This window comes from Mobula hypostoma, chromosome 4, assembly GCF_963921235.1.
Source record: "Mobula hypostoma chromosome 4, sMobHyp1.1, whole genome shotgun sequence".
In the NCBI taxonomy this organism is placed as follows: Eukaryota; Metazoa; Chordata; class Chondrichthyes; order Myliobatiformes; family Myliobatidae; genus Mobula; species Mobula hypostoma.
The window spans coordinates 190,449,333-190,475,664 of NC_086100.1; the positions used below are offsets into that span (position 1 = coordinate 190,449,333).

The following is a 26,332-nucleotide window of genomic DNA, read 5'->3' on the forward strand; positions in this document are numbered from 1 at the left end:
TTGGCCCATCTAGTCTGCCTCTCCATTCCTACACGGTTGACTTATTTTCCCTCTTGATTCCTGCCGAAAGAGAAAAATGGGGGTGGAGATAAAAATGTGTTCGGTGGTAGGATCCCATTGAAGATGGCAGAATTTGTGGAGAATAATGTGGTGCGTGCAGAGGCTCGTGTGCTTTATTTGTCACGTACATCAAAACATCGGATTATGCGGTGTCATGTGTCTAATCAAATCATAGAGGATTTTGCAAGAGGTGATCTGCAAGTATTGCTGCACGTCCAGTGCCAACATAGCATGTCCACTAGTAACTAGCCATAACCATAACAGTGTGTTTTTGGGATGCCCAGGAAAGCAGAGCAGCTGGAGGAAACCCCATTACAGACGACAGTGGGAATCGAACCCCAAAATCGGTGGTACTACAAAGTGATGGCACTAACTGCCGTGGGATGGACAGTGTCCACAGAGGGGAGGCTTGTTCGCAGAGAATAAATTATTGACTGCTGTTTTAAGGAGGGCGGGTAGTTGATACCATGCAAAAGATGCTAATCTCAGACGCTTTCATTCCCACTCTTGGACAGTTTCAGAACCAGAACGAGTGCAGCAGATTTGCTCGGTTTTCTTCATCACCCACACACAGCCTTTTCATCTGGGTCCGCAACTTCGTCTGTAAAATCGGGGAAGAGGCCGAACTCTTCATGTCGCTTTATGACCCCAATGAGCAGAGGATAATCAGGTGAGTATTCACACTTTGGTTCTTCTCTCGTTCCTCTGGATATGGCCATTTTACCTGCAGTACGGTGCAAAAGTGTTTGGCACCCGAGGTTTTTTATATGGTTTCAGATGGAATGACTTTAAAAAAGCCCTGACCTCAATATCATCGAGGCTGGCTGGGATTACCTGGAGAGACAGAAGCAAGTGAGACAGCCAAAGTCTGTAGAAGAACTGTGGCAAGTTCTCCAAGATGCTTGGAACAACCTACCAGCTGATTTTCTTATAAAACTGCACGATAGTGTACCTAAAAGAAATGATGCTGTTTAAAAGGCAAAGGGTGCTCACACCAAATATTGATTTGATTTAGTTTTTTTTACTGTTTACTGCTCTCTGTAGTAAAGTCTTTGATAATTAGAAGCTTTTCATTTCATTAGTTTTGAAAGCACCTTTGCTTTACAGAATTGTTTTCCATGTGCATAAGACTTTTGCACTGTACCCTCTGGGATGCATCATCTTTCTGAGGAGACGGAAGGGCTATGCACATCAATACCTGACCTTCTACAAATGCGGATTTGAGAGCATCCTAACGTGCTCCATCACTGTGTGGTATGGAAACTGCACTGTGGCGGATGGGACGGCTCTACAGCTGATAGTTAAAACTTCCCAGCGCATCACTGATACTCAACTTCCCACCATCAAGGACATGTATACAGAAAGGTGCAGGATAAAAGGCTAGCGATATCATAAAGGATCCCACCCACCCTGCTTATGGACTATTTGTTCCATTTTCATTAAGGAAGACACACCACACCACAAGCCTCAAAGTGTTACTTCCCCCAAGCTGTCAGGCTGATCAACACCTCTTGAACCTACCCCACCACACCCCCCCCCCACTACCACCACAACATACACATTACCTAGTGTCACTTTATGTTAATATAATCAGACAATGTATATACAATTACTTGCACCTTGTGTCCTAAAAGATTGTTTTTATATATATTTTTTATTTTCATAGTGTTCTTTATGTTTATTGTGTATTTATGCTGCATCAGACAGGAGTAATAATCATTTCATTCTTCCTTACACTCATGTACTGAAGAATGACAGTAAACCATCTTGAACCTTTGACACCCTTAGTTCAAAGGCCACGCAGCTCTATCCCCGTCAGTCTTGCAAATAAATCAGTGAACCGGACCTGCAGTATTTTGCATTACCTTTGTCCAACAGGGTCATGTGATCACAACTAAACTGTCCAAGTCAATCACTCCTGGACCAGCTTTGGCCAGCGACCAATTGGGAGATCAGGAGCTTGAGAGGAAGGAATTTCACTCGGGATTAGTGACTGAGTGTAAAAGGCAGCAACTCGGGGCAGTTTTTTGGAGCTTTGACCAGTGACCAGTTGCTGTTTGAGATTCATTATCAAGAACAAATTAAAGGAAGGCAGGGGCAGGCGGAGTGGCCATTGTATGAGTGGACAGAGTTAGAGCGGAGATTTTGAAGCTTCAGCTCTTCTTTGAGCCTTCAGCAAAGAGGGGCTTCAGTCAGAGAAGGCAAAATAAAATAAAAGATGTAGAGAATCCTTCCCGCCCCCCCAACCACCTTTTTCACATTTGATCATTTAGAATAGTAGAGATGCCAGGCAAGATAGTGGAATGCTTCTCTTGAAGGATGTGGAAATACAGAGAGACCTGTAGTGTCCCTGACGACCACAACTGTGAGAAGTGCGTACGTTTGAGGAGTTGGAGATGGAACTGGGTGAACTCCAGATCATTCAGGGGGGCTGAAGGGTCATTTAGAGAGGTAGTTACACCCGAGGTGCAGGACACAGGAAAGTGGGTACCGGTCAGGAAGGGAGAAGGGGTGAAGGAGCCACTGCGGTCATCCCCCTCAGCAGCAAGTATATCATGTTGGTTACTGTTGTGGGGATGACCTTGCAGAGGAACGTCACAGCAGTGAGGTCTCTGTGATGCAGAAAGACACAGAGTAGAAAAAGCGAGCTGTGGTGATAAGGGATTTATTAGTTAGGGGAATGGAGAGGAGGTTCTGTGGGTGAGAAACAAGATTCCTGGGTGGTATGTTGCTTCCCGGGTGCCAGGGTCTGGGACATCCTGGACTGAGTCCTCTATATTCTTAAATGGAAGGGTGAACAGCCAGAAGCTGTGGTTGTCCATGCAGGTACCAATGACATGGGTAGGATGAGTTACGAGGTTCTGCAAAGGGAGTTCAGGGAGTTAGGTGCTAAGTTAAAGGGCAGGACCTCTGTGCTCTCAATTGCTACCTGTACCACATGCTAGTGAGGCCAGAACTAAGAAGATTATACTGTTTAACATGTGGCTAAGGAATTGGTGTAGGAGGGAGGGCATAAGATTTTTGGATCATTGGCCTCTCTTCCAGGGAAGGTGGGACCTGTACAAGAGGAACAGTTTGCACCTGAACTAGAGGGGTACTAATATCCCTGTGAAAATGTTTGTTAATACTGCACCGTGGAATTTAAACTAGAGTTGCAGGGGGATGGGAACCAGAGTGCTAGAACAGTTAGTGGAGAGGTTGTGGAAACGGATGTAAGGGCTCAGACAAAGTCTGGAATCAAAAACGTGAGCACAGTGTGCTGAACTGTGTATATTTTAACACAAGTGTCGTAGATTGGGCAGATAAATGGATGATAGGGGACTGGAGGGCTATGTTCCTGGTGCAGGTCGATTAAATAGTTTCAGCATGGACTAGATGGGCTGAAGGGCCTGTTTCAATGCTGTACTTCTCTGTGACTCGCTGTTAGATTCCACACCACCGTTGCACACCGACTCCACTGTCTTTGAGTAGCAGGCAGCAACGTGGTCTGCACCCAGTCTAGCTCCTCCAGCTCTTCCACCAACGAGCAGCTCACTGACGAAGGAGACCTGCAACATGAGATGTTCTCAATGCCTGTCGTTCTCTTGCAATTGTAAAAAAAGACATATAAAAACAACAAAAAACACCTTTGGTTGCGCGTCGCCATCTTAACGGAAGTAAATGTATTAAGTTGTGTGGAACGTAGCAAAAGGTTGGATACAACAATGGAAATATCTCTGAAAGAATGAAGTTGTTGTTGCTATGATGACGTCCTTTTTGCGAAGCCACCTGGTTGATGGATTATTAAAAGCAGAGAGGAAACGAAAGTGCATATAAAATCTGTAAAACCAGTGAGTTGTCAAGGCTTCTGCACATCTTTGTTTGTTTTTTGTTGGTAATTCTGCTCTTTAACCTGTGAACCAGAGCCTTCATAAACAGCATTTCACCATATTCTTGCTCTTTCACAGATGTTCCCTTTGTTCTCTCCAAACCACCCCAGTACTCTCCACAGCTTAAAACTAGGAGGCAACAGGCAGGATTTCTCAGTAAGACCCATTGTAAATTGGGGGACCGCTTCATCAAGCACCTCCTCTTCATCCCCTGAAAATGAAACTTCCCAGTGGCCAAACATTTTAATTCCGATTCCCATTTCCCTTCTGACATACAACATAGAACATTACAGCACATTACAGGCCCTTCGGCCCACAATGTTGTGCCGACTCTCAAAACCTGCCTCCCATATAACCCCCCCGCCCACCTTAAATTCCTCCACATACCTGTCTAGTAGTCTCTTAAACTTCACTAGTGTATCTGCCTCCACCACTGACTCAGGCAGTACATTCCACGCACCAACCACTCTCTGAGTAAAAAACCTTCCTCTAATATCCCCCTTGAACTTCCCACCCCTTACCTTAAAGCCATGTCTTCTTGTATTGAGCAGTGGTGCCCTGGGGAAGAGGCGCTGGCTATCCACTCTATCTATTCCTCTTATTATCTTGTACACCTCTATCATGTCTCCTCTCATCCTCCTCCTCTCCAAAGAGTAAAGCCCTAGCTCCCTTAATCTCTGATCATAATGCATACTCTCTAAACCAGGCAGCATCCTGATAAATCTCCTCTGTACCCTTTCCAATGCTTCCACATCCTTCCTATGGTGAGGTAACCAGAACTGGACACAGTACTCCAAGTGTGACCTAACCAGAGTTTTATAGAGCTGCATCATTACATCGCGACTCTTAAACTCTATCCCTCGACTTATGAAAGCTAACACCCCATAAGCTTTCTTAACTACCCAATCCACCTGTGAAGCAACTTTCAGCGATCTGTGGACATGTACCCCGAGATCCCTCTGCTCCTCCACACTACCAAGTAGCCTGCCATTTACTTTGTATTTTGCCTTGGAGTTTGTCCTTCCAAAGTGTACCACCTCACACTTCTCTGTGTTGAACTCCATCTGCCACTTCTCAGCCCACTTCTGCATCCTATCAATGTCTCTCTGCAATCTTCGACAATCCTCTACACTATCTACAACACCACCAACCTTTGTGTCATCTGCAAACTTGCCAACCCACCCTTCTACCCCCACATCCAGGTCGTTAATAAAAATCACGAAAAGTAGAGGTCCCAGAACAGATCCTTGTGGGACACCACTAGTCACAATCCTCCAATCTGAATGTACTCCCACCACCACCACCCTCTGCCTTCTGCAGGCAAGCCGATTCTGAATCCACCTGGCCAAACTTTTTTTCCTCTCTTTCGTGGTACTCGACAAGGCTGTCCTCTTAGTCCCCTATTATTTGATATTGCATTAGAACCTCTTGCAATTGCTATTCGAGAATCTTTAAATATTACTGGGATAACTCGGGGATTAAAGTCCCATAAATTATCACTCTATGCTGATGATTTACTTTTATATATTTCTAATCCTGAGAGATCCATTCCTGCTGTTTTAGAGTTATTAGCACAATTTGGTCTTTTCTCAGGTTATAAATTAAATCTTAGTAAGAGTGAACTTTTTCCGATTAATAAACATCTTCCCTTATATTAGAAATTTCCATTTAAATTGATTAATAATTACTTTTCATATCTTGGGATTAAAATTACTTGTAAACATAAAGATTTATTTAAGACTAACTTTTTACCATTAATAGACCATATTACTCAACTTTCATCTAAATGGTTTCCCTTATATTTAACTTTGATTGGTCGTATTAATGCAGTTAAGATGTTTTTTTTGCCAAAATTTTTATATGTGTTTCAGGCATTACCAATTTTCGTTCCTAAATCTTTTTTTGATAAAGTTGACTCTAAAATTTCTTCATTTATTTGGCAGAACAAGAATCCGAGACTGGGTAAAATACATTTACAGAAAGCTAAGAGAGATGGAGGTTTAGCATTACCTAACTTTAGATTTTATTATTGGGCTATTAATATTCGACATATGAAATTTTGGTTACTTGACCGGGACATACTATCTATTCCTAAATGGGTAGCATTGGAATTACAATCTGTTCAGGGTTATACACTTGGTTCTATTTTAGGTTCCTCTCTTCCTTTTGATTCGAAACGTCTTAAGCAGGTCTCTAACCCGATAGTTAAATATGCTTTGCGCATTTGGTTTCAATTCAGAAACAAATTTATCCCTAACATCCTGCAAGAGATCTCTAAACATCGACCACATGTCCATAGTACATTTCCCTGCAAAAACATCATCCCAATTCACACCCGCAGATTCTAGCCTTATAGCCTCATCATTTGCCCTTCCCCAATTAAAAATTTTCCTATCCTCTCTAATTATATCCTTTTCCATGATAATGCTAAAGGCCAGGGAGCAGTGGTCACTGTCCCCCAGATGCTCATCCACTGAGAGATCTGTGACCTGACCCAGTTCATTACCTAGTACTAGATCTAGTATGACATGTTGGTCCATGTCAGGCTGGAGGTGCAACGCTTTATATTCCGTCTGTGTAGTGTCCAACCTGATGGCATGAATATTGATCTCTCCTTCCAGTTAAAAAAGATCCCTCCCCTTCCTATCTTCTTCTGTTCCTCACTCTTGCCTCCTACCTCTTCTCACTTGCCTATCATCGCCAACTGTTGCCTGTTTCCTTTCTCCAGCCCATTACCTTTCCCACCCTCCTATCACCTTCCAGCTCTACTTCTTTTCCCCCCACCCCACCACCTTTTTATTCTGGTGTCTACCTCCTTTCATTCCAATCCTGAAGAGGTATCTTGGCCCGAACCGTCAATGGTTTGTTCATTTCTGTGGATGCTGCCAGACTTGCTGAGCTCCTCCAACATTTCGTGTATGTCGCTTAGGATTTCTCAATGGTCAACCATTTTAATTCCTTTCTGTACTTCCATGACATTGTGTCAGTCCATGGCCTTCTATACTGCCACGATGAGGTCACTCTTAAGTTGCAGGAACAACATCTCCTATTCCGTGTGGGTAGCCTCCAAACGTATGGGATGAACATCAAATTCTCTAACTTTGGGTAATTTCGCCCCCTCCGCTTCTCTCTTTTTCTGTTCCCTGTGCTAGCTCCCATTTTACCTCTTCCCTTCTCCTCACCTGCCTATTAAACCACCCTTCCTCCATCCCTTTCTCCAATGGTCCATCCTCTTCCGTCAAATTCCTTCTACTTCAGCCCTTAACCTTTTCCACCTATCATTGCTTCATCGCCCATCCCATACTCTCCCACCTTCCTCTTCAGCTGGCTTCACCTATCATCTGCCAGCTTGTACTTTTCCCCTCTGCCCCCTTCTTATTCTGGCATCTTCCCCCTTCCTTTCCAGTGCTGACGAAGGTCCTCACCCCAAAATGTTGACTGTTTATTCTACCCCATTGACGCTGCCTGACTTGCTGAGTTCCTGCATTTTGTGTGTGTGTTTCTCTGGATTTCCGGCATCTGTAGAGTCTCTTGTGTCACCACCTATTTTGATGTTTTGATGTACATGTGACAAATGAAGCTAATAAAACTAGTATTTTAATTGACCGAGAGACTGAGCCAGTAACTTTGGACTTCTACTTGTTCACCTAATTGCTAGATGTTGCTTGTCTTCTCCTTTTCTTGTCTGTGATGAGTGACAATGAGGCAGAGGTGGGTGACCTCCTCAATGCTGGCCCAGGAGAAGGTTTCAGGAGCATGCCAGACGTCAAAAGGCTTCCGTTGTGTATTTTTTCCTCTGCATCAGTAGTGATTTATTAAAGAACAAACGTCATTTCCTTGCACTGTCCAAAGGTCAGCTCAGCTAATTCTTGCCTCTGTCCATTTGTACTTCTGCAAGTTTCCAAATGTCACCCTTTGACCAGTGGGTGCACTGAAGCTGGTGTTGTGCACACAAGCAGGTTTTGGAGCTGGTGTGAAATTAAACATGTGAAGTTCGGTTACATTTGAGGAAAGCATTTTTTTTTCCTTTTTGTTTTAAGATTCTGATTAAACATCTGTGAAAAACAGGAATGGAAAAATAAAATTGAGAAATGTTTAGTGAAACGATCTTCAAGATATTGCAATAAAACAAGATCGGTACCAACTGCAATTTGGAGCAGTAATTACAGCAAGCTGAACCCTAATGCAATTCAGAATATCTCCCATTTGTCACTGTCAATTTTATGCTTCCTTTTTCTCTACTGGAGGTGATCAGATGCTGGTTTAACAATATATATATAAAGAGGACTTTAGTTTGGAACTTGGAAGTGTGGAGACTTACTTAAGTTAGTACTGAACTGCTAACCGAGGAAGTCAAGGTTACAACTAGAGCAGTGATCTATGCGGGCATAATTTGCCTGATTATGATTTATTCCAGGAGATTATTAGGTGTATAAAGCGATGAACAGCATTGATTGTGTGGATAGCCAGGTGCTTTTTCCTGGGGCTGAAATAGCTTGCACAAAGGAGCATCGTTTTAAGGTGCTGGGAAATAGGTACAGAGGGGATGTCAGGGGTAAGTTTTTCACAAAGAGAGTAGTGGGTGCATGGAATGTACTGCCTGCAGCGGTGGTGAAACTGAATACAATGGGGTCTTTTAAGAGCCTGTAGTACATGGGACTTAGAAAAATAGAGAGCTGTGCGCGAGGGAAATTCTAGGCAGTTTCTAGAGTAGGTTACGTGGTTGACACAGCATTGTGAGCTAAAGGGCCTATAATGTGCTGTAAGTTTCTATGTTCTATTATAAAGGTACTGATAATTTTATCTCTTGGAAAAAATTATACCTCTTAGATATTCTCTGGGAAGGCATCGCCACTTTGTGAGGATACTATTTGTTACCCAATGAAAATAAAAGCTGTAAAAAAAAACTATTGCAAACACAAAAAAATCTGCAGATGCTGGAACACACACAAAATGCTGGAGGAACTCAGCAGGCCAGGCAGCACCTATGGAAATGAATAAACAATGTTTTCACGCCAAGACCACATCGACTTTTTACTCTTTTCCATAGATGCTGCCTGGCCTGCTGAGTTCCTCCAGCATTTTGTGTGTGTTGCTCTGTAAACTATTTTCTGGTTAGCCCTTAGAACACAAAACAGGAGAGCACAGGACAGGCCCTTTGGCCCATGGTGTTGTGCTGACCTTTTAACCTATTCTAAGACCAATCTAACTCTCCTTCCTACATTACTGTCTATTTTTCTTTCATTCATGTGCCTATCTAAGTTTCTTCAATGTCTCATATGTATCTGCTTCTACCATCACCCCTGGCAGGGTGTTCAATTCACCCATTACTCTGTGTAAAAAAATTAACTTTGACACCCCACCCATGCTTTCTGTCAATCAGCTGAAAATAATGCCCCTTTCATTTGCACCCTGAAAAGAATCTTCTGGTTATCCACTCAGTCTATGCCTCTTATCTTGTACACCCCTATCAATTGATTTCTCATCCTCCTTTACTTCAAAGAGAAAACTCCCAGCTCACTCAGCCTATCCTCATAAGACATCCAGAACTTGCTTGCCCACAGAAGGCAAAGAGAGGTTGTAGATTGGTCACACTCTGCGTGGAGGTCAGCGACCAGTCTTCTCTTGGTGCTGCCCTCCAAGTTTTGCTCGGTGGAAGACAAGCTGGATCAGAACAATTCAGGGACTTGGGGCTGTATTTTTTCCTCTTTGTGACAATGTGTTTAATTCCCTGGCCTGGAGGAACACTGTTTTGTTTGGCTACTTTCAGGTATGGTTGAATGATAATTAAACTGGAAACTTAAACTGGATTCCCACCCATGGCAGAGTGTTCCTTGCACTCACCACTCTCTGACCTCTGACATCCCCCCTATATTTTCCTCCAATCGCCTTAAAATTATGTTCCCTTGCAAAAGCCATTTTTACCCTGTGAAGGAGTCTTTGACTATTTATCCTGACAGGCTGCATCACTTTCTGGTATGCGGTGGGGTGGGGGACAACTACACAAGTCCGAAAGAAGCTACAGAAAGTTGTAAAATTAGTCATCTCCATCTTGGGTACTAGTCTCCATAGTATCCAAGACATCTTGAAGGAGCAGTGTCTTAGAAAGGCAACGTCCATTATTAAGGACCCCCATCACCCAGGGCATGCCCTCTTCTCACTGTTACCGTCTGGTAAGAGGTACAGAAGCCTGAAGGCACACACTCAGCACTTCAGGAACAGCTTCTTCCCCTCTGCTATGGAATTCTTAAATGGACATTGAATCCATGAACACTACCCCATTTTTTAAAAACATGTATAATTTCTGTTTTTGTACTACTTTTAATCTATTCAATATACATGTACTGTAATTTATTTATTTATTCTATGTTATAATGTATTGCATTATCTGGCTGCTGCTAAGTTAACCAATTTCATGACAGATGCTGGTGATAATAAACCGGATTCTGATTCATTCATTCTATACCTCTTATCATGTCGTACACATCTATCAAGTCGCCTCTCATTCATCTTTGCTCCTGGACTCGCTCAACGTATGTTCACAAGACGTAATCATATTATTGCCTTCACCAATGAACTTGTTCAAGTTAGTAAAATAATTTCTTTCTAACAAATCCAATGTGATACTCATTTACCCAACAATGTTTCTTGAGATGCCAAGAATTTATCTTTCCTGAATTAATTGCCTTCAAAATTGAATATATCCAAAGAAAAACAACAATGGAATATTGATGCCACAATTAAAATTCATATTCTAGACCTTTGATCTGAGCAATGGATATTGGAAAGTGTCAGTGATTTCTGACCAGTTCTTTATGAATCAGAATCAGAATTAGGTTTAATATCACCAGCATATGTCAGTAGATTAGCTGTTTTGCACAAGCAGTACATTGTAATACATAATAATTAAAAAGAGATGAATTACTATAAGATAAAAATAAAATCATGCGTTAGTGTTCATGGGTTCATTGTGCATTAAGAAATCTGATGGCAGACAGGAAGAAGCTGTTCCTGGAACATCAAGTCTGTGGCTTCAAGCTTCTCTACCTCTTCTTTGATGGTAGCAGTAAGAAGAGGGCATGTTCTGGGTGATAGGGGTCCTTTAACGATGGATGCCACCTTCTTGAAGCATTGCTTTCTGAAGATATCCTTGATGCTGGGAAGGCTAGTGCCCACGATGGAGCTGGCTGAGTTTACAACTCTGCAGATTTTTCCAATCCTCTGCAGTGTCCCCTCCATGCCTCATGGTGATGCAACCAGTTAGAATGCTCTCCACGTATGGAAATTTGAGAGAGTCTTTGGTGACAACTAAGTCTCCTCAAACTCTGAATTAACTATAGCCGTTGTTGTATCTTATTTGTAGTTGCATCAATATATGGGGCCCAGAGGAGATTGTCAGACATGTTAACACCCAGGAACTGAAAATGCTCACCCTTTCTATTGCTAATCCCTCGATGAAGATGGGTGTGTGTTCCCACAACTTCCCTTTCCTGAAGTCCAGAATCAATTCCTTGGTCTTACTAATGTTGAATGCAAGGTTGTTGCGACACCACTCAACCAGCTGGTCTGTCTTACTCTTGTACACATCCTTGTCATGATCTGAAATTCTGACAATAGTTGTGTTGTCAGCAATGTTATAGATGGTATTTCAGTCATAGGTGTAGAGAGAGTAGAGCAGTGGGCTAAGCTCACATCCTTGAGGTGCACCTGTGTTAAATGCCAGTGACATGGAGATATTATTTCCAATCTGCACTTACTGTGATCTCCTGGTGAGGAAGTTAAGGATCCAGTTGCAAAGTTTTAGAAGCTTGTTGATTAGAACAGAGGGTATGATTGTGTTGAATGCCGAGCTGTAATCAATAAACAGCAGCCTAATGTAGATGTTCTTACTGTCCGGGTAACCCAAGGTCAAATGGAGAACCAATGAGATTGCATCTGCTCTTGACCTATTGTGACAATAGGCAAATTGCAGTGGGTTAAGGTGCTTGCTCAGGCAGGAGTTGATTCTGGCCATGACCAGCCTCTCAAAGCACTTCATCACTGTAGATATGAGTGCAACTGGAGGAGTCATTGAGGCAGTTCACCCTGCTCTTCTTGAGCACTGGTATGATTGTCACCCCTTTGAAGCAGTTAGGAACTTCCAGTTGCAACGATGAGAGATTGAAGATGTCCTTGAACACTCCCGCCAGTTGGTTGGCACAGGTTTTCAGTGCCTTTCCAGGTACACTCTCAGGGCCGGATGCCTTGTGAGGATTCACCCTCTTGAAAGATGTTCTGATGTCGGCCTCTGAGACAGAGATCACAGGGTCACCAGATGCTGCAGGGAGTCACACAGATGTAGGTTTATTTGCCCTTTCAAAGTGTGCATAAAAGATTTTGAGCTCATCACGGAGTGAAGCATCATAGTCATTCATGATGCCTTGTTGGAAATGATGACCTGCAAACCCTGCCAGAACTGACATGCATCCGGTACCATCTCTAAATTCAACCGGAATTGTTTCTTTGCTCTTAGAATAGCCTTCTGTAGATTGTACCTGGACTTCATGTATGTTTCTGGATGACTGGTTTTGATCTAGCCGTCAGCAGAGTACAAATCTCCTGGTTCATCCATGGCTTTGGGTTTGGGTATGTCTGGGATATTCTCATAGGCAAGCACTCATCCACACAGGTTCAAGTCAGACTAGAAGATGAATCCCTGAATACTGTCCAGCCCACCAACTCGAAGCAGTCCTGTTAGCACTCCGCTGCCTCTTTTGACTATACCTTCTTGGTCCTCACCACTGCTACTACGGTTTTTGGTCTATGCCTGTATACCTATCTGCTGATTATAGTGCTCAGCTCTTCCAGTTCCTGCCTGATATTGGCCTGAGGTGAAAGGTATACTGCGACCAGGATGATGGTGGAAAGCTCACTTGACAGATAAAATAGACGTCACTTGACCGCTATATTTGCCAAGTTGGGTGAGCAGAACTGAGATAGAACTGCCATGACTACTTCAGCATGCAATTCAATTCAATTCAAGTTTAATTGTCATTCAACCGTACATGAATACAGGCAAACGAAACAGTGTTACTCCGTGATCAAGCTGCAAAACATAGTACCAACAGTTACACCCCGCACACAGCACACACAAGGTCGCAAGCAGAAATGCTACCACAATCACGCAGTAAAAAAGTCCAAAGCTCGCACCATCAATCTACAGTCGACCGCAGAAGAACTTGTCTCCTGCTGAGGGAACACTCGGGGTGGCAGGACTGACTCCAGCCCTGATGCTGTGCCACACTGCCCCCCAGTAGAATGCACAGGCTCGGAGGCCTCTCTCCCGGTGGCTGTAAACAGGTGACACCACAGCTTGAGGCCTAGTCCGTACTAAGACCAAGGCCACGCAGCTCCCCCACCACTCTCAGCCAACAAATCAGAGAATAGAACTTGTAGATTAACAATGTACAAAAGGGTCAAGTAAAGCAATTAACACGGCCTCTTGCTATGAGACTGTAAGCCTCCATTGACTCATAGTCATAGTCATACTTTATTGATCCTGGGGGAAACTGGACTCAGGTAGCAGCACGTTGTACAGTTCCCTCATTACAGCCCTGCAGTGCTTTAAGTTCTTAATATATAGCAGGATTTTGCAATCATTAAAAATACATTTAAATTGGACAGTGGTACCTGGGCATCATTATTTTACTGGATGTCATGTGGAGGAACCATATCTTCATTAACAAAAGGGCTCGGCAGAAGATGTACTTCTTGCGGCAGTTGGTAGTTGTTTCTTCCACAGAACATGCTGTGCCATTCTACACTGCCATCATAGAGAGCATCCTCACATCAATCATTACTGTCTGGCTTGGTGCAACATCCTCTCACGATACACAAAATCTACAGTGAACTATCAGGTCAGCAGAAAATATCTGCATCACTGCAGGACTTGGATCTGTCTAGGACAAAGAAGCAGGCAGGAAAAATCCTTGTGGACACGACCCACCTTGTAATCTGCCTTTTCCAAAAGTTCCAACTGGAAAGCACTATATAACTTTCAAAATTATAGCTTCACCCCATTTTAAAAGTTTCCTTCCTCAGGCAGTTAATCAGTCCCTTCTATCTATTATCCCAGTCACTGTATTGTAAACACTTTACACCACATTTTATAATGCTGTTTGGACCATAATATCATAAAACCATAAAGTATAGGATCAGAATTAGTCCATTTGGCCCATCGAGTCTGCTCCACCGTTTCATTATGGCTGATCCATTTTCCTGCTCAACCCCAATCTCCTCCCCAATTGTACACTGTAAATACATGCTGATATTTATGCAAGTTTATTCCATATCCTTACATTAACCTCTAACTTTATTTTTTAATATCATTCTTTCTACTTTATAATTGTTGAATGTTGTTTTTTGATGCATGTCCAGCCCTGACCAGCACACCACATCAAATTCCTAATGCATGTAAATGTAAATGGCGAATGTATTTCATGGCTATCTGGAGAAGACAAATATCAGAGTTGTATTGTACATGCATACCTTGACAATAAAATGAACCATTGATAAAGTTGATCCTTGATAATCCTGCCCAAACGTAACCTCACACCTATGGAAATGCTAGTTCAAGTTCTAGTTCAAATGTACTATCATTGGACTGTACATACATACAATCAGACAAAACATCAGCATCTATATTAGTGAGTAATGTGCTCAGTCAATGCACCTTACAGTTGGTAGAGATGCTGCCTCAGTTCCATCAGCTTTGGTTGACCCTGATCTCCAAAGCTGTTCATGTGGAGTTTGCATGTCCTCCTTGTGACTGCTTGGGGTTTCTCAGGATGAACATACAGTAGTTACAAGAATTGTCCATTTGTCTGTGTTGATGTTAAATGAAACTTTTCCTACCACAAATTCAGACTTTTTTACTTATCACAAGGACGTTGAAGCATACGGTGAAATGTGTCACTTGCATTAGCAGTCAATACAGTTAGGATGTGCTGGGGGCAGCCTGCAAGTGTTACCACACACTCTGGCACCAACACAGCGTGCCTACAGTGCTTGGCAGAACCACACAAACAACAACAGCTACAAGGCTTTGTACAACAATGTCATCCACTTTGGAAGGAAAAATGGAAGAGTAGATTATTATTTAAATGGTAAAAGATTGCAGCATGCTGCTGTGCAGAAGGACTTGGGAGTGCTTGGGCATGAATCGCAAAAGGCTGGTTTGCAGGTGCAGCAGGCTAATAGGCATCCGTTAGTCTCATGAGACCATAGATTTGTGCCTTGGAAGGTTTCCAGGGCGCAGGCCTGGGCAAGGTTGTATGGAAGACCAGCAGTTGCCCATGCTGCAAGTCTCCCCTCTCCATGCCACCGATGTTGTCCAAGGGAAGGGCATTAGAACTCATACAGCTTGGCACCGGTGTTGTCGCAGAGCAATGTGTGGTTAAGCGCCTTGCTCAAGGACACACACGCTGCCTCAGCCAAGGCTCGAACTAGCGACCTTCAAATCACTAGATGAACGCCTTAACCACTTGGCCACGCGCCAACACCGCAGCAGGCTATCGAGAAGGCAAATGGAATGTTGGCCTTCATTGCAAGAGGGATTGAATTTAAGACAGGGAGGTCATGTTGCAACCCTACAGGGTACTGGTGAGGCTGCACCTGGTGTACTGTATGCAGTCCTGGTCTCCTTACTTGAGGAAGGATATACTGGCTTTGGAGGCAGTGCAGAAGAGGTTCACCAGGTTGATTCCAGAGATGAGGAGAGATTGAGACACCAGGGACGATAATCACTGGAATTCAGAAGAATGAGAGGAGATCTTATAGAAACATATAAAATTATGAAAAGGATAGATAACATAGAGGCAGGAAAGTTGTTTCCACTGGCAGGTGAGACTAGAACGAGGGGACTAAGCCTCAAGATTCAGGGGAGTAGAGTTTGGACGGAGATGAGGAGAAACTGCTTTTCCTAAAGAGTGGTGGATCTGTGGAATTCTCTGCCCAATGAAACGGTGCGGTAAATATATTTAAGACAAGGTTAGATAGATTTTTGCATAGTAGGGAAAAGGCAGGTAGGTGGAGATGAGTCCATGGCCAGATCAGCCACGATCATATTGAATGATGGAGTAGGCTCGACAGGCCAGATGGCCGACTCCTGCTCCTATTTCTTATGTTCTTATGTTATAAGAACAAAACAAAACAACCGCAACAAAACAAGTTCCATTCCAACCTACTCACATACACAAACAGACCTCCCACCCCACCCCTGGGAGAACTTCACTCTCACCAGCAGTCCTTGACCCCAAACTTGCAGACATCCGGCTGCCAACCTCCAATCGGTATGAACACAAAATGTCAATGGTCCATTTCTCTTCACAGAAGTTGCCTGACCCATGGAGTTCCTCTAATATCTGCCACCTCTTGGGTCTCCATCTTGTGCACGTTTGTCTCTGTCCAGATTCTGCGGCTAACAGGAGATTTGACAAAATAAATTCTTGTATTTTCAGTGAGAACTACCTATTCCGCTGGGCAAGCACGGGTTTACCAAAGGAAATCGACATGCTAAATAATTTGAAGGTGGTGTTCACGGTGAGTACCAATCAAAATTCTCCTGCAATTTAAGGCCACAGAAGGAGGCCTTTTCACTTAATTTACCTCAGCCAGTTTTATACGTAACAGCCCCCAGCCGTCCGCCGAGATCTCAGATAATCAACGTAGCTGGTAGGAGCATTAGATAGAATGGACAGCCAGAGACTTCTTAGACAGGGCACTAATGGCTAATGCCAGAAGACAGCCTCTTGAGGTGAGTGGAGGAAAGTTTAGGGGAGATGTCAGAGCTAGGTTTGTACACAGACAGTGGTATGTGTCCATAATGCACTGTCAGGAGTGGTGGTTGATACAGATAGGTTAGTGGTAGTTCAGAGATTCTTAGATAAGCACATGGATGAAAAAAATGGATAGCTTTGTGGGGTGGAAGGGTTAGATTGATCTTAGAGTAGGCTAAGAGTTTGGCACAATATCATAGGCTGAAGGGCCCGTCCCATGCAGTGCTCTTCTACATTCTATGCTCTTTTTTATCACTGGGTGGAAATTCCTTCTCTGTTAGTGATTCTAAACACTCAGTATATAGAGATTGTATTCTGCGCCAAATGTGCTGATGGTAAGAGTGTGTTCTGCATCCCCTGTGACAATGGTTGACCAATACACCCCACTTCAGTAGCTCTCTCAACCACACTCCATGCTAACTCTCAGAGGTACAGTGTTTCAGACAGCAAGCTGTTTGGGGCAAGTAGGTTAGATTGACTTTCATCTTCGATATCCCTCCTACACAACCACGGTACAGTTTTAGAGATATCAATAAGATTATCCTTTGTTCTTGTAAAAAGAGTTTGCTCGTAACAGTACAACACAGAAGCAGGCCCTTCAGCCCACATGTTTGCTGAGAATGATTCCAAATTAAACTAACCCCTGCTGCCTACATTTGGTTCATCTCTCTCTGTTGCAGCACATTCATGTGTCTGTCTGAAGGCTGAATGTCCACTGTCATTTCTGCTTCCATCATCACCACCACTGGCAGCCCATCCCAGGCACCACACTGAGCAGACAAAAAATAGCCCTTCAACACACATCAAAGTTGCTGGTGAACGCAGCAGGTCAGGCAGCATCTCTAGGAAGAGGTGCAGTCGACGTTTCGGGCGGAGACCCTTCGTCAGGACTAACTGAAAGAAGAGTTAGTAAGAGATTTGAAAGTGGGAGGGGGAGAGGGAGATCCAAAATGATAGGAGAAGACAGGAGGGGGAGGGATAGAGCCAAGAGCTGGACAGGTGATAGGCAAAAGGGATATGAGAGGATCATGGAACAGGAGGCCTAGGGGTATAGTCAGAGGGACAGAGGGAGAAAAAGGAGAGAGAGAAAAAGAATGTGTGTATGTAAATAAATAACGGTTGGGATATGAGGGGGAGGTGGAGCATTAGCAGAAGTTTGGGAAGTCAATGTTCATGCCCTCAGGTTGGAGGCTACCCAGACGGAATATAAGGTGTTGTTCCTCCAACCTTTAAACTTTTCCTCTCTCAGTCCAAAACTATCCCGTCTATTGTTCAACACTTCTTCCTTGTCAACGTTCTAAGTAAATTTATTATCAAAGTACATATATGTCACTATATACAACCCTGAGATTTATTTTCTTGTGGGTATGATCAATAAATCTATAGAATAATAACCAGAATTAATGAAAGATCGCTAACTTGGGCACTCAACCAGTGTGCAGAAGACAACAAACTGTGCAAGTATAGAAAGACTGAAAGAATAATATTAAATAAAAAAGCAATAAATATCGAGAACGTGAGATGTAGAGTCCGTTGATTATGGGAATATTTCAGTGAAGTTATCCCCTCTGGTTCAAGAGCCTGATGGTTGAGGGGTAATAACTGTTCCTGAACCTGGTGGTGTGACTCCTGAAGGTCCTGTACCTTCTTCCTGAAGGCAGCAGTAAGAGGTGAGCCTGTCCTCAGTGGTGGGGGTCCCTGATGATGGATACTGCGATTCTGTGACAGAGTTTCATGTAGGTGTGCTCAGTGTTACGGAGGCTTGCCCTGTGATGGACTGGGCTGTTTCTGGTACCTTTTATGGGATTTCCCATCTTGGATTAGAGTTTAAAATTTTTCATTTATCTTGTAACTTTATCTTTCTTATGCTTGCTTATATTTTTTTTAAATAATGATCTGCAAACTTGTATTTGTTTAATGAATTTTCCAGTAGCAGTAGTATAGCTGTAGTTTTTGCTTACTTATTTATAATTGTTCTTTTTTCTTTTTTTATTTGTATGGTTTATTGTCCTTTGCACAATGGTTGTTCGTCCATCTTATTGTGCATGGCTTTTCATCGATTCTATTGTGTGTGTTTTTATTTTGAGCCTACTGTGAATGTTCGCATTGAAACGCGTCTCAGAGTAGTATATAGTGACATATACACTAAGCGCTTTGATAATAAACTTACTTTGACCTTTGGACTTTGAAGATAACCATAACTTTGTTGTTCTTTCTTGGCTCCATGCACTTGTAACACTCAATAAACAGCTGTAAGTAACAGGTTTTATGAATCCTTTTTTTTTAACTTCTAAACCTGTGGATCGCATCATCACCAGGATCCAACATCAGGACAGAGATTCTGACTATTTAACCTATCAATGTCTCCAATAGTTTGATCTCCCCTCAGGTCAGGTGTCCCCTCAGCCTCATTACTCACTCTTGGTCTTTCTGTTTTAGGATTTAGGAAACAAAGACTTGAATCGGGAGAGGATATACTTAGTGTGCCAGATAGTCCGGGTGGGTCGAATGGACCTGAAGGAAACCAATGCAAAGAAAATGACCCAGGGATTGAGAAGACCGTTTGGAGTGTCAGGTATGGAATAATTGGATGTCTTGGAGTTTTTTGAAAGGATACACTAAACATACGCAGAGCAAGGCAGACTTTCAGATTGTGCAATTTCTTGTGTCTTGAATCCTGGGCAAGGTTTGATCAGCACAGATCGTGGGCTGGACTTGTTTTTAGAGCACTCTGCAGTTTATGTTATGGCTGTTTCTAGTTACTCCTTTATTGCTATTTTGCACAATTTTGATCAGGGCAGTTCAACCCAGACTGGCTCTGTGTCCCGCGGTCAATGAACAACACAGCACTAAGTTGAACTAAACATTCCTAGACTGTTTCAAGGATTCGGCAGTTTGATGTTTGATATTCTGTGTGTTATTCCCTCATTTTTTTGCTGTTTGCCCGATTTGTTCTTTTTTTTTGCAGCTGGATGTTAGAGTTTTTTTCTGAATAGATTGGGTTATTTTTTTAATAACTTTGACCGGATTCTGTCTGGCCAGCTTTTCATCTGATTGAAATCCTATTATTCTATCGGCCAAAGTCTGACATTAATATCAGAAAGTTTCCTCACTCGGCTCAAAGTTGTCCCTGCGCTTGAAGAGTTCTTACTTCATTGAAAATAATGGAAAAATATTTGCAATCAAATGATCAGATTGCTATTTCCTCAGTGCATTGAAAGTTGATTTAAAGAAAGAAAGATTAGCTTTCTTAGTCACATGTGCAAAAAAAAATACAGTGACCATATGGGTTTCCTACGGGTGCTCCTGTTTCCATGCACAGTCCAAAGATGTACTGGTTGGCAAGTTGACCCGAGATGAGGCTCAGATTAAATCGAAGGATCGCTGAGCGACATGGCTCTTCCATGTTGTATCTCGATCAATCAATCATTAAATAAATAAAACTTTCAGTGAATTGTAATTGAGAAGTATTGGCAAGAAAAAGGGCATGCTCAGAATCTCAACATTACCTTCTCCCAAGCTGAGGAGATGGAATATTAACTTGATGGGAGTGCTCAAAATGCTGTAACAGATTAGACAACTGCAGGAATAATAGCGTTGCAATAGTGGGTGATTTTAACTTTCTTGGTATTTGTATTGGTTTAATATTGTCACATGCATAAAACACAGTGATGAGCTATAAGATATAGGAACAGAATTAGGCCATTTGGCCCATCGAGTCTGCTCCACCATTTCATCATAGCTGATCTATTTTTTCTCTCAGTCCCAATCTACTGCCTCCTCCCCATATCCCTTCATATTCTGACCAATACCATGCCTTGCATGTTGTTTATAGAAATCAAATCATTACAGAGTGCATTGAGCATTAAGGTCGAATAATAACAATGCAGTATAATTGTCACTGAAAGTGTGCCTATATATGTGTCTCAGTCTTTTACACATTATTGTATTTCAAACCAGAAGTGATCACAAATGGGTTAAATTGTAACACAACAGCGTAACACTTTATAGTGCCAGCTGTAAAATCAGGGTTCTAATTCCACCACTTGCATGTTCTCCCTGTGACCTTGTGGGCTTCCTCCAGCATTCCCATATGACGTACAATACAAGGATTAAGGTTTTTGGGTTGTTGGAATGCTGGAGGTGTGGTGATACTTGCGGGCTGCCCCCAGCACTTCCTCAGGCAGTGCTGGTCATTGACACAAACGGCACATTTCACTGTATGTTTCAATGCACGTGTGACAACTAAAGCTAATCTTTCTTTCTATAAATCAATTTTCAATACACAGCACTGAGAAAGTAGGACCTTGTGATCCGATCATTTACTTGCAAGTACTTTTCCATTATTTTCAATGAAGTAAGAATTCTAGAAACACCGGGACAACTTTGAGCTGAGTGAAAAAAAATTCCGATATTAAATTCTGACTTTGGCAGATGGAATAATAGGAATACAATCAGATGAAAAGCTGGCCAGACAGAATCCAGTCAAGATTATTAAAAAACATAATGGGTGAACTCATTTATTGATTGTAATCTTCCAAAATTGGCTGGAGTTTTCAGCTGGCACTTGGAGAACGAAAGTCAGCAAACCTTTCACTTTATAAAGCAGAGCAGGTCTCATCAAATAACTGCAGCCTGTGAGTTCAACTGAGTGGCAGGGTGGGGATACATCTCTACCAAAGGAGGTCTAAGTTGCTTCTTCCCTCAGGTCACCCTTGGACGAGGTCTAGCCTCCCCCCCCCACCCCCAGTCAGGGTCACTTGAAGTCATGGGGGCAGGAGGTGGATGGTTGTCTGAGCAGCTGGTGCATATCACAAGTCCTGGTTATGCGACCACTGATGCCAGGCAGACAGTCTCTGAAAGTACTGATAATGGCTGGGGTCACCTGTCTTGCAAAGTCACTGCCTAGAAGAAGGTAATGGCAAACCATTTCTGTAGAAAAATTTGCCGAAGTGAATCATGGTCATAGACGATGATCACCCACGTCGTACGACACGGCGCATAATGATGATGGCATACAACACGGCACATGATGATGATGATATGAGTTCAGTAACAGTGGTGGGGGAAGCTGGCAAAATCCATCAAAACGTTTAGACGGGTGAATTCTTGGAAAAGAACAAACACATTGGGGAAGAGTCAACACAATAGTCTGATAAATGAACTAGGTCTAACTAAGACACAAGAGACTTAAAAACAGCATGCCTGAGTCTGCCATCAGATTTCAGAATAGTCCGTGAACACTGTCCTGTTACTCCTTCCTTTCTTTTTGTAATCTATGACAATTTTATATCTTTACCCTGTACTGCTTCGGAATCAGGTTCATTATCACTGACATATGTCACAAAATTTGTTGTTTTGTGGAGGCAGTATAGTGCAAGACAAAAAAATTACTACAGGTTACAATAAAAAATTTATAAAATAAAGAAAAGAACAGTGCAAAAAGGGAGCAAAGATAGCAAAGTAGTGTTCATGGCTTCATGGACTGTTCAAAAATCTGATGGTGGAGGAGAAGAAGCTGTTCCTAATACCTTGAGCGTGGGCCTTAATGTTCCTGTGCCTCCTCATTCACAGCAATACTGAGAAGAAGGATAGTGAAGGTTCTTAATAGTGGATGCTGCCTCCCTGAGTTTGGAGAATGGAGCGTTGAGCAGCGCCCAGTTGGAGGGATCACAAGCCTGAGAAGATGTAGTTCACTTGGGTTTGCCGATTGAATAGAAAAGGCAGCAACTCGCGACAGTTTGGATCTTTGAGCAGCACCCAATCAGCGTTCGGGATTAATTGGCAAGAAGAAATTGAAATAAGGCGGGGCAAGTGGAATGGCCAATGTTGGAGTGGACAGAGCTAGAGTGGGGATTTTGAGACCTTAGCTCCTCAAGGCTTCAGCGAGAAAGAGGAAGAGAAAGCAGTAAGCTGTGGGTAGAGCTTCTCCCCACTCCCCACAGTTTATTGTTCTTCCTTCTTTATATCTGCTCAGTCAGAACAGTAGAGATGCCAGGCAGGATAGTAGATCCTCTTGTGGGACGTGGGAAGGCAGGGAGCCTCCCGGTGTTCCTGACAACTAGACTTTCAAGAAATGCATACGGCTGCAGATTCTAACACTCCGTGTTAAGGAGTTGGAGCTGAAGTTGGATGAACTCCAGATCATTTGGTAGGCAGAAGGGGTGATCAATAAGACATAAAGAGATACCTTTTTGGATACTGTTGGGGGGAATGATCGAGCAGAGGAAGGTCACAGCGGTCGTGTCTCTGGCACTGAGTCTGACTGTGACTCGGAAAGAAAGCAGGGAGAAGAGGCGAGCGTGGTGACAGGGAATTCGTTAGTTAGGGGAACAGAAAGGAGGTTCTGTGGATGAGGATGAGATTCCCAGATGGAATGGTCCTTCCAGATGCCAGGAAACGGGACATCTCTGATCAAGTCCTCAGCATTCTTTAGTGGGAGGGTGCACAGGCAGAGTCATGGTCCATGCACAGTAGGTGCCAATGACATAGATAGAAAGAGTTACAAGGTTCTGCAAAGTGAGTTCAGGGAGTTAGGTGATCAGTTAAAGGGCAGGACCTCCAGAGTTGTGATCTCAGGATTGCTACCCATGCCACGTGCTAATGAGGCCAGAACTAGGAAGATTATACAGTTTAACACGTGGCTAAGGAGTTAGTGTAGGAGGAAGGGCAAAAGATTTTTGCATCATTGGCCTCTCTTCCAAGGAGGGTGGGATCTGTACAGCGGGGACAGTTTGCACATGAACTGAAGGGGGACTAATATCCTAGTGGGAAGGTTTGCTAGTGTCATTGATAGCTGGATAGCTAAATAGATAGATAGATAGATGGATGAAGTTTAAACTAGAGTTGCAGGGGGATGGGAACCAGAGTGCCGGAACAGTTGTGGAGAGGTTGTGAAGATAGTTGTTAAGACCTCAGGCAAAGTCAGGAATCAAAAGGTTGAGAATAGTGTGACGAATGTCTTGAGCTGCCTATATTTCAGTGCAAGAAGTATCGTAGGAAAGGCAAATGAGCTCAGGGCATGGATCAGCACGTGGAATTATGCTATTGTAGTCATTTTCAGAACCAGAATCAGGTTTATTATCACCGGCATGTGACATGAAATTTGTTAATTTAGCAGCAGCAGTTCAATGCAATACATAATAGAGAAAAAAATGATAAAGGAAATGCATAATAATAAATAAATCAATTACATATATTGAATAGATTTAAAAATGTGCAAAAAACAGAAACACTGTATATGTATTAAATAAAAAAGTGAGGTAGTGTCCAAGAGTTCAATGTCCATTTAGGAATCGGATGGCAGAAGGGAAGAAGCTGTTCCTGAATCACTGAGTGTGTGCCTTCAGGCCTCTGTATCTCCTACCTGATGGTAACAGTGAGAAAAGGGCATGCCCTGGGTGCTGGACGTCCTTAATAATGGACTCTGCCTTTCTGAGACACAGTTCCCTGAAGTTTTCCTGGGTACTTTGTAGGCTAGTACCCAAGATGGAGCTGACTAGATTTACAACCCTCTGCAGCTTCTTTTGGTCCTGTGCAGTAGCCCCTCCATACCAGACAGTGATGCAGCCTGTCAGGATGCTCTCCACAGTACAACAATAGAAGTTTTTGAGTATCTTTGTTGACATTCCAAATCTCTTCAAACTCCCAGTGATGTATAGCCACTGTCTTTCCTTCTTCATAACTACATCGATATGTTGGGACCAGGTTAGATCCTCAGAGATCTTGACATCCAGGAACTTGAAGCTGCTCAGTCTCTCCATTTTTGATCCCTCTATGAGGATTAGTATATGTTCCTTCGTCTTACCCTTCCTGAAGTCCACAATAAGCTCTTCCGTCTTACTGACGTTGAGTGCCAGGTTGTTGCTGTGGCATCACTCTACGAGTTGGCATATCTCAGTCCTGTATGCCCTTTTGTCACCAGCTGAGATTCTACCAACAATAGTTGTATTGTCAGCAGATTTGTAGACGGTATTTGAGCTATGCCTAGCCACAAAGTCATGGGTATATAGAGAGTAGAGCAGTGGGCTAAGCACACACCCCTGTGGTGCGATGGTGTTGATTGTCAGCAAGGAGGATAAGTTATCACCAATCCACACAGATCGTGGTCTTCAGGTTAGGAAGTGGAGGATCCAGTTGCAGAGGAAGATACAGAGGCCCAGATTCTGCAACTTCTGAATCAGGATTGTGGGGAATGATGGTATTAAATGCTGAGCTATAGTCGATGAACTGCGTCCTGACATAGTTGTTTGTGTTGTCCAGGTGGTCCAAAGCCGTGTGGAGAGTAAATATGCAAAAAGATAGGTCTGGTCCATGGGTTGCAATTCTAAACTAGAGTTCGGCCAATTCTGCTGGTATCAGAAAGGATCTGGCAAGCGTGGATTGGGACAGGCTGTTTTCTGGCAAAGGTGTACTTCGTAAGTGGAAGGTCTTCGAAAATTAAATTTTGAGAGCACGAGGCCTGTATGTGTCTGTCGGAATAAAAGGTAAAGATATCAGGCGTAAACAACCTTGATGGTCAGATATTGAAGCCCAGGTTAAGAGAAAAATAGAGTTGCATAGCAGGTGTAGGCAGGTAGGAACAAATGAGGTGCTTATGGAGTTTCAGAAATGCAAGAGAACACTTAAGAAAGAAATCAGGATGGCTAAAAGAAGGCATGAGGCTGTCTTAACAGAAAAGGTAAAAGGGAATCCTAAGATTATCTCCAGATGCATTGAGAGCAAAAAAATTACAGGGGACAAAATTGGTCATTTGGAAGATCAGAATGGTAAACCATGTGTGGAACCAAAGAGATGGGTGAGATCTTAAATGAATTCTTTGCATCTGTAATAACTCAAAAGATGTACACAGACCTTATTTCAGTGAGGCAAAGCAGTATCCACTTCATGAACCCTGTACAGATTACAGAGGAGGAGTTGTCTGCTGTCTTGAGACAAATTAGGGTGTATAAATCCCCAGGGCCTGTCTCGGTGTTCTCTCCTACCCTGGGGGAGGCAAGTGCAGAAATTGCCAGGGCGCTAGCAGAGATATTTAAATCAGCCTTAACGACGGGTGAAGTACCAGAGGATTGGAGGATAGCCAAAGTTGTTTCGCTGTTTAAGAAAGGCTCTAAAAATAAACCTGGAAACTATAGGCTGGTGAGCCTGACATCAGTGGTGGGAAAGTTATTGGAAGGTATCCTGAGGGACTGGATATATAAGTATTTGGATTGATGTGGAATAATTAAGGATAGTCAGCATAGCTTTGTGTGTGGTAGGTCATATCCAATCAATTTCAAGGAAGTTATCAGGAAAGTTGATGAAAGCAAGGCAATGAATGTTATCTACATAGACTTTCGCAAGGCATTTGACAAGATTTGGCATGAGAGTCTGGTCAAAAAGGTTCAGTAGTTTGGCATTCAAGATGAGAGAGTAAATTGGATTAGACATCAGCTTTGAGAGTAAAGCCAGAGAGTGGTAGCAGATGATTGCGTTTCTGACTGGAGGCCTGTGACTAGTGGTGTTCTGCAGGGATCGATGGTGGATCTGTTGTTGCCTGTCATCTTTGAACTGGATGATAATGTGATTAATTGGATCAGCAGGTTTACG

General features: G+C 43.0%; 1 protein-coding gene across 2 annotated transcripts in view; it reads left to right on the top strand.

Moving 5' to 3' along the window:
- LOC134345844 (dedicator of cytokinesis protein 2-like) overlaps window positions 1–26,332 on the top strand; it is a 1,258,793-nt gene that overhangs the window by 214,297 nt on the left and 1,018,164 nt on the right. For both annotated transcript variants that reach the window (XM_063047144.1, XM_063047146.1), the window contains 3 exons: window positions 576–730; window positions 16,427–16,508; window positions 19,184–19,319. In XM_063047144.1, coding sequence (XP_062903214.1) covers window positions 576–730; window positions 16,427–16,508; window positions 19,184–19,319 — 373 coding nt within the window. The remainder of the gene's footprint in view (window positions 1–575; window positions 731–16,426; window positions 16,509–19,183; window positions 19,320–26,332) is intronic.